This window comes from Brassica oleracea, chromosome C3, assembly GCF_000695525.1.
Source record: "Brassica oleracea var. oleracea cultivar TO1000 chromosome C3, BOL, whole genome shotgun sequence".
In the NCBI taxonomy this organism is placed as follows: Eukaryota; Viridiplantae; Streptophyta; class Magnoliopsida; order Brassicales; family Brassicaceae; genus Brassica; species Brassica oleracea.
Genome location: NC_027750.1, coordinates 27,838,910 through 27,845,463, shown reverse-complemented (window position 1 = coordinate 27,845,463; position 6,554 = coordinate 27,838,910). Strand labels below are relative to the sequence as shown.

Genomic DNA, 6,554 nt, shown 5'->3' with positions numbered 1-6,554 from the left:
GTTAAACGATTTGGTTCAATTGAATTGACCATACATCTGGGTCGGGTCACTGCGGATGGGTTATACCCTGGTACAACTTGTAAATACTTCATTTTTGCCAGGGGTTTTTGTCATTTCCGCCTTTTTCAATTTAAAAAAAAATATTTATTGTCTGTTTATATGGGTGTATTTGTGAGATTGCCTTTTTTTACTTTTGGGTGGGGGGGGGCACCAGACGAGATCGACTCTTCTAAAACCCTAATGTAAAAAATTCCAAATCTCATCTCTTTTTTTTTTCTCTCTGTAAATTCACTCTCTAGTGAAGGGGGAAGGAAGAAGAAGACGAAGATCTCGAGATGCCTCTGTACGATTGTATGCTTCTGTTCAAGCCGGTAATACGGAAGGAGGGTCTGATCGAGCTCGTTGCGCGCATAGGGAAACACGTGTACAGCAGAAATGGCGTCCTCACGGAGGTCAAATCCTTCGGCAAGGTCGAATTGGGTTACGGCATCAGGAAGCTCGACGGAAGACACTATCAGGTACAAAGGCAATTTTGATTCAATTTTTTGCCCTTGTTGAATCGGTGATTAATTGAATCCGTAGTAGATTAGGGTTTCGCATTCCGATTCAGTGGTAGATTTTAGGGTTTTAGGTTGGCTAAGCATCTTTCTGATTAGTTAGAGAAACTAGCTTTGAGCCTTTGAGTTGAATTATTGAAGCCGCACAGTTTGATTGTATAGAGTATACGTTTGAAAACTGAACACTAGTCTTTATTAGCTTCTTCTTCACGGGTTTGCTTAGTTAGTACCATTTTATGTATAATTGATATATGGGTGAATGGCGCAGGGACAACTGATGCAGATAACAATGATGGCGACACCAAACATGAACAAGGAGCTTCACTACCTCAACAAGGAAGACAAACTCCTGCGCTGGCTCCTCGTTAAACACCGCAACATCAAGATCGGAGCATCTGAAATGGAAGATCGTCAGGACGAGTCTAGCAGAGTTACTAATAATAGGAGCTTGTATGATGAATCCTCGACGGACGAAGAAGACGATATCTTAGTCTTAAGGCGATGAGGAGAAGCAAGAAGTCGTTTACTCTCAGACCACAGAGAGTGTCCTTCATCTTTGTCTTATGGGTTATTGGCCGATAAACGCCACATGTATTGACACGTCATCTTTGCATGGGCAGAGCGCGTCTCTGTTTTTAGAACTTGATTTTTCGTTATTTTTATTTTTATTTTTTAAAAATAGAGGTGATCGTTGGTGATAAACATGAACAAAACACTTGTTGTTGTTCTATTTTTTGCCCTTGGTCGCTCCATCTTCGTCGTCCATCGGCTTTCTCAATTAGGGTTTCCTCTCATTGTAGTCTCTCTCGTCCGTATTCTATCTCACGTTGGCGATTTTTTTGAGACCAGAACAAAAGCTTCATCCCTCTTAGGTAACTTCGAGGCTCAAAATCATATAACTCTTGCGATATATGATTTTTCCTGGTATGATTTGTATGCATGAACGTGAATGGGACATATCTCTCACGATTTGCTCATGTGGGGTTTTCTTTTTACACTCTTAGAATGATTCATGGTAATTGTTTATGCCTACCTTGGACTAAAACGATGTCAGGATCCTAAACTTTTGACGTCTGAACTTTATTATTTTTCTTCCTTTTTGTTGTTGATCTGAGCTTATTTCAATTAAAAGGATGAGAAGTTGGATTTAAGCAATGTTGTATACTAGCGTATGGATGTTATCTTGTTGTCTTTGAATATTCTTTCATTGAAAAGTGTTGCACTTGAAAAGAATCTAAGGATCTTTTAAAGATTCGGTGTGTGTTTTGGGATTGTTTCTGCTGTGAGCCTTGCAGGTGAAAACTTTTATAAGGTTTAGGAAAATATGGATGGTTCAGAGGATGGTGCGGTTCTTCAAGAGCCTCCTGACCCGGAGGTGCTCGAAGTTGATCCAACAAATCGATATATACGGGTATGAGGAACATCCCTAGAATGCTATTCTTTAAACTTTCAAATGGAGCGTAGAGGGGGATCAAGATCCAACGTCTCTTTGGCTTGTTTTGCTTTTTTAAATGTTTAATTTGAGTCATAGTGTGTGGTAATGTATCTTTTATGTTGTTATCCACCTTTCAGTATAAAGAGGTTATCGGAAAAGGCGCATTCAAGACTGTGTATCCTTTTTCTTGGTTCATATCGTTACTTACATTCATAGACTGAGAGTGTTCTTTGTAATCAGAAGCTCTCTTGTTGTTTTGTTGTCTGTGTTCTTGGCATCTTTTCTCGGTTTGTAACCTTAACTCTAAAGATATCAGTTACAAGGCCTTCGATGAAGTAGATGGGATTGAAGTAGCGTGGAACCAAGTACGAATAGATGATGTTTTGCAGTCACCAAACTCCCTGGAGAGGCTATACTCTGAAGTGCGTCTTTTGAAATCATTAAAGCACAGTAATATCATCAGGTTCTATAACTCATGGATCGATGATAAGAACAAGACAGTTAACATCATAACTGAGCTTTTCACTTCAGGGAGTCTCAGAAAGTATGGATCTCTCACCCAAAACTTGTCTTCTCTTTATTTATTTTTCTGTCATTGTGGAGTTTAGTTACAATCTTTTTTGGTCTTAGTTACCGCAAGAAACATAGAAAGGTGAACATGAAGGCGGTCAAGTGTTGGGCGAGACAGATTCTAATGGGTTTGAGATATCTTCACACTCAAGTGCCACCCATTATCCACCGGGATCTCAAATGTGATAACATCTTTATCAATGGAAACCATGGAGAAGTGAAGATAGGTGATCTTGGTCTAGCCACTGTCATGGAGCAAGCTAACGCCAAAAGTGTCATTGGTATAGTTTTCTTCACATTTCTCACATATTCTGCTTTTAGCTAGGGGTGGGCGTTCGTGTACCTATTTGGGTTTGGTTCGGTTTCCGTTCTCTAAATACCAAAATTTTGAACCCTGATACAAAACAATTTCGGTTTGGGTTTGGTATTATTTTTCGTTTTTCGGATTGGGGCTTGCCCAGCCCTTTAACAAAAACTTTACTATGTTACCAACAGGAACCCCAGAGTTCATGGCACCTGAGCTTTACGATGAGGACTACACCGAGCTAGCTGATATCTATTCATTTGGGATGTGTATGTTGGAGATGGTGACGTTTGAGTATCCATACTGTGAATGCAAAAACTCTGCTCAGATATACAAGAAGGTCTCATCGGTGAGTTTTAACTACAAAAGCCATTAAGTTCATTGAACAAGATCTTAACCTAATCTTGGTTCTTGTTGGTTTTCAAGGGAATAAAACCTGCTTCACTCTCTAGAGTTCAAGACCCTGAAGTAAAGCAGTTCATTGAGACATGCTTACTTCCTGCATCAGAGAGGTTATCAGCAAAGGAGCTTTTGTTAGACCCTTTCCTTCAAGTGAATGGTTTAACGATGAACAACCCTTTGCCTCTTCCCGACATTGTAATGCCGAAAGAAGGTGCGTTTGGAGAGCGTTGTCTTATGTCTGAAGGCCCTCCTACAACACGGTGTAGTAGATCCATGTCTATTGATCTTGATGAAGACAACAACCTGCCGATTGTTACGTTTAGTGACAACTCAGGGTCTAGGTGTATTGAGGTTAGACGTGCGAAGAGAGGGAACTTCTTTGTACTCAAGGGTGAAGAAAATGATGAACACTCTGTCTCGTTGATTCTACGAATAGTAGATGAGAATGGTGAGTGTTTTGTTTCAGCTTCAATTACTTTTTTGCATTAAGATATTAATTTGTTTAGAGAAATACCATAAGATAGCACCAAAACACCTTTTTGTTAAAAAAAAATAGCACACAAGAAAATTTCCAAAACAGCATTAATTAAAGGTTAAAAAGAGTTATTTATTTTAGTTAGGATTTAGTATTTGAGGGTTGAGATCAGGGTAAAAGATAAAGGATTTGAAGTAATTTAGTCATTTTATCTCTTAATTATTGTTATTTTAGAGATTTTTCTCTTTGAATGCTATTTTTGTCAGATACATTTTTTGTGTTATCGAAGAGATTTGGCCTAATGTTTTATGGTTTGTTGTTGCAGGAAGAGTGAGGAACATTCATTTCTTGTTCTATCAAGAAGGTGACACTGCTTCTAAGGTGTCGAGTGAGATGGTTGAGCAGCTTGAGTTAACTGACCAGAACGTCACGTTTATAGCCGAACTAATTGATATTCTCCTTGTCAACATGATACCCACGTGGAAAACTGATGTTACGGTTGATCATCTCATTCACTCCCAGCTGAATCAGAGCTCAAGAAGCCATCAGAATGCACATAGACAAGAGGAGAGTGCTGCTTTTCATGACGTTTGTGAATCGGTTCGACACTCGTGGAACTCTGATTGTCGAAGGTCGGAGGAGGAATATAAGCAGTGTGTGGATGGTGTTAAAGGGGAAGACGGGAGCCGCAATCAAGAAGAAGCAGAGGAGGCAATTGATCCGGTGAGGTTGGAGGAGGAAGAGAGGTTGAGAGAGGAACTGGAGGAGATAGAAGCAAAGTATCGGGAAGAGATGAAAGAGATAGGAAGGAGAAGAGAAGAAGCGATAATGGAGACAAGGAAAAGGTTGTCTCAGAAGAAGACAGAACAGGTTGAATGAGTAGCTTAAGAATACAACAAAGACGTCGCTGGTGGTTTTTCTTTTCAGAGTTAATTTGTTTCTTGAATGCCAAGAAAACACTTGGCTCCCTGAAAGTGTAGAGTTTATCTGCGTCGGGTTGTTTCTTAACGGTTGTGGTTAAAGATTTTTGATATATGGTTCGGATGTTTGAACACAAGGATGATGTTAGAAAATGTCAAGCTTCGTTATATTTTTCTTTATTTGTAGAAGTTAAAACTGATTTATCAAACATATAACTATTGATAATCCTTTCAACAGTTATATTCAGAAGGAACAAGATAGATTAGACGAGGACCATAACTAGTCGATGCCATTAACGAAGAAGACGTGAGCTTCACTCAAGAGGCAGAACAACCAAACCAGGAAGTTCAGGTGAAGAAAAAGGTTAAGACAGGAGCTGAGTAGCCAAACAGCACTCAACAATGACCACTTTCATTTTCGTTTTATATTTATTTTCTTGTTATGTTTTTTGGATGAAGAAGAAATGAAAACAAGTCTTGAGCATTACGGATCAAGCAAACCAAAAGTTAACCTAAAAAAAGTTTCATTCATGCAATTGAATCCATCAATAGGGACGAAATAGTAATTGACCATAAGTAGGAGTTTAGAAACCAAACACAGTCTTTCCAAGAAGACATTGCATAAAGCAGACAAAACATAGCAAACTCGTAACAAATCAAAATCACTGGTCTCCAGGAAGCGACTTGATGATGTCGGAATCACCAGGATCAACGATACTGAGGCAAGAAACACGGAAGTACTTTCCGCAAGCAGTACCCAAATCGACATTGTTGCCATTGTAATGATGAACACCGACCTTAGCAAGCATAGCGTAGTACTCAATCTCTGATCTCCTCAACGGAGGGCAGTTGCTAGAGATCAAAATCAACTTACCTAAACACACAACATTTCCAAAACATCCATCTTAGCAATTATCTAAGAGAGGTTCGACAGATAAGAACAACAAATCAATCGATTTGGAGAATAAAGTGTTTACCTTTGGAGCTGCGAAGGGATTTGAGGACTGATTTGTAGCCGAGAGTGTACTTTCCACTCTTCATGACCAGGGCTAATCTGCTGTTGATTCCCTCATGGGACTTCTTCGTCTTCTTTGCCGCTACCATTTGTCTGACGCCCGGAAGAGTCGCAGATCGCCGGGTTAATAGGAAGAGAGGCCTTCGGGGTGTCGCAGAAGCTCTTGAGGCGGCGCAACATGAGAATTAAATAGAGAGACACGAAGGAACCAACCCTAAGGGCTTTTCCGATATACGAGGCCCACGGCCCAATAGAAACTTGACCTAAGGCCTACCTCAAGAAGGCGTTAAAAAGCTCATGGTGTTGAGACTAGCCTCTTTTACAACATAGGCTCTAAATGGATCAAAGGAATCAGTGAAATTTTGAATTTCTTATCATTATTTACAATTGTTTTATTCTTTTTTCTTTCTTTTCTTTTCTGAATTTTTTACATCTAGATACACTTTTCCACGTTCAAATTACACTACAAGACACTTATCACTTGAGACACACTTTCTTTTGTCAAAAAGTCTCTTATGATCCTCAACTAAAGAGAATCTCTCTCTTCTTCTTATTTCTTTTTATTATTTTTCGTATTCTACTTTATGTTTTTTTTTACTTTTATCTCAAGTTCTAAAATATATTAAACAAAAATAATTGTCATAATAAACTATATATAAAATTCTCTATCTTTTAAGATCTATTTTCATATATATATATATATACTAATGTGTAAAAAAATTAAATGTGGACGTGGATACCAAAGCGTAGATAACAGAATTATAAATTAGTTGTGGACATGAACATCTTAACATAATTATAAATTAGTTATGGACATTGACAATATTCCTTCGATTTCATTCATCATCTCAGGATCTAAATTCAATTCTAATCAAA

At 38.6% G+C, this 6,554-nt stretch overlaps 3 protein-coding genes across 3 annotated transcripts; 2 read left to right on the top strand and 1 right to left on the bottom strand.

The window, feature by feature from the left end:
* The first annotated feature begins 192 nt into the window (after positions 1-192).
* Positions 193-1,287, top strand: LOC106336204. Its single transcript, XM_013774961.1, has 2 exons — positions 193-518; positions 826-1,287. The coding sequence occupies exons 1-2, from the start codon at positions 336-338 to the stop codon at positions 1,060-1,062; spliced, it is 420 nt and encodes a 139-aa protein (XP_013630415.1). The 5' UTR covers positions 193-335; the 3' UTR covers positions 1,063-1,287.
* Positions 1,288-1,345: 58 nt separating this feature from the next.
* LOC106336203 (probable serine/threonine-protein kinase WNK6) lies at positions 1,346-4,814 on the top strand. The gene is made up of 8 exons (XM_013774960.1): positions 1,346-1,429; positions 1,853-1,968; positions 2,130-2,167; positions 2,309-2,536; positions 2,623-2,843; positions 3,058-3,215; positions 3,293-3,716; positions 4,069-4,814. Exons 2-8 carry the CDS (start codon positions 1,882-1,884, stop codon positions 4,620-4,622), a joined length of 1,710 nt encoding a protein of 569 aa, XP_013630414.1. The 5' UTR covers positions 1,346-1,429; positions 1,853-1,881; the 3' UTR covers positions 4,623-4,814.
* Positions 4,815-5,177: 363 nt separating this feature from the next.
* Positions 5,178-5,855, bottom strand: LOC106331763 (putative 60S ribosomal protein L30-1). The gene is made up of 2 exons (XM_013770176.1): positions 5,641-5,855; positions 5,178-5,537 (listed from the first exon to the last, which is right to left on the bottom strand). The coding sequence occupies exons 1-2, from the start codon at positions 5,765-5,767 to the stop codon at positions 5,326-5,328; spliced, it is 339 nt and encodes a 112-aa protein (XP_013625630.1). The 5' UTR covers positions 5,768-5,855; the 3' UTR covers positions 5,178-5,325.
* Between the last annotated feature and the right edge of the window lie 699 nt (positions 5,856-6,554).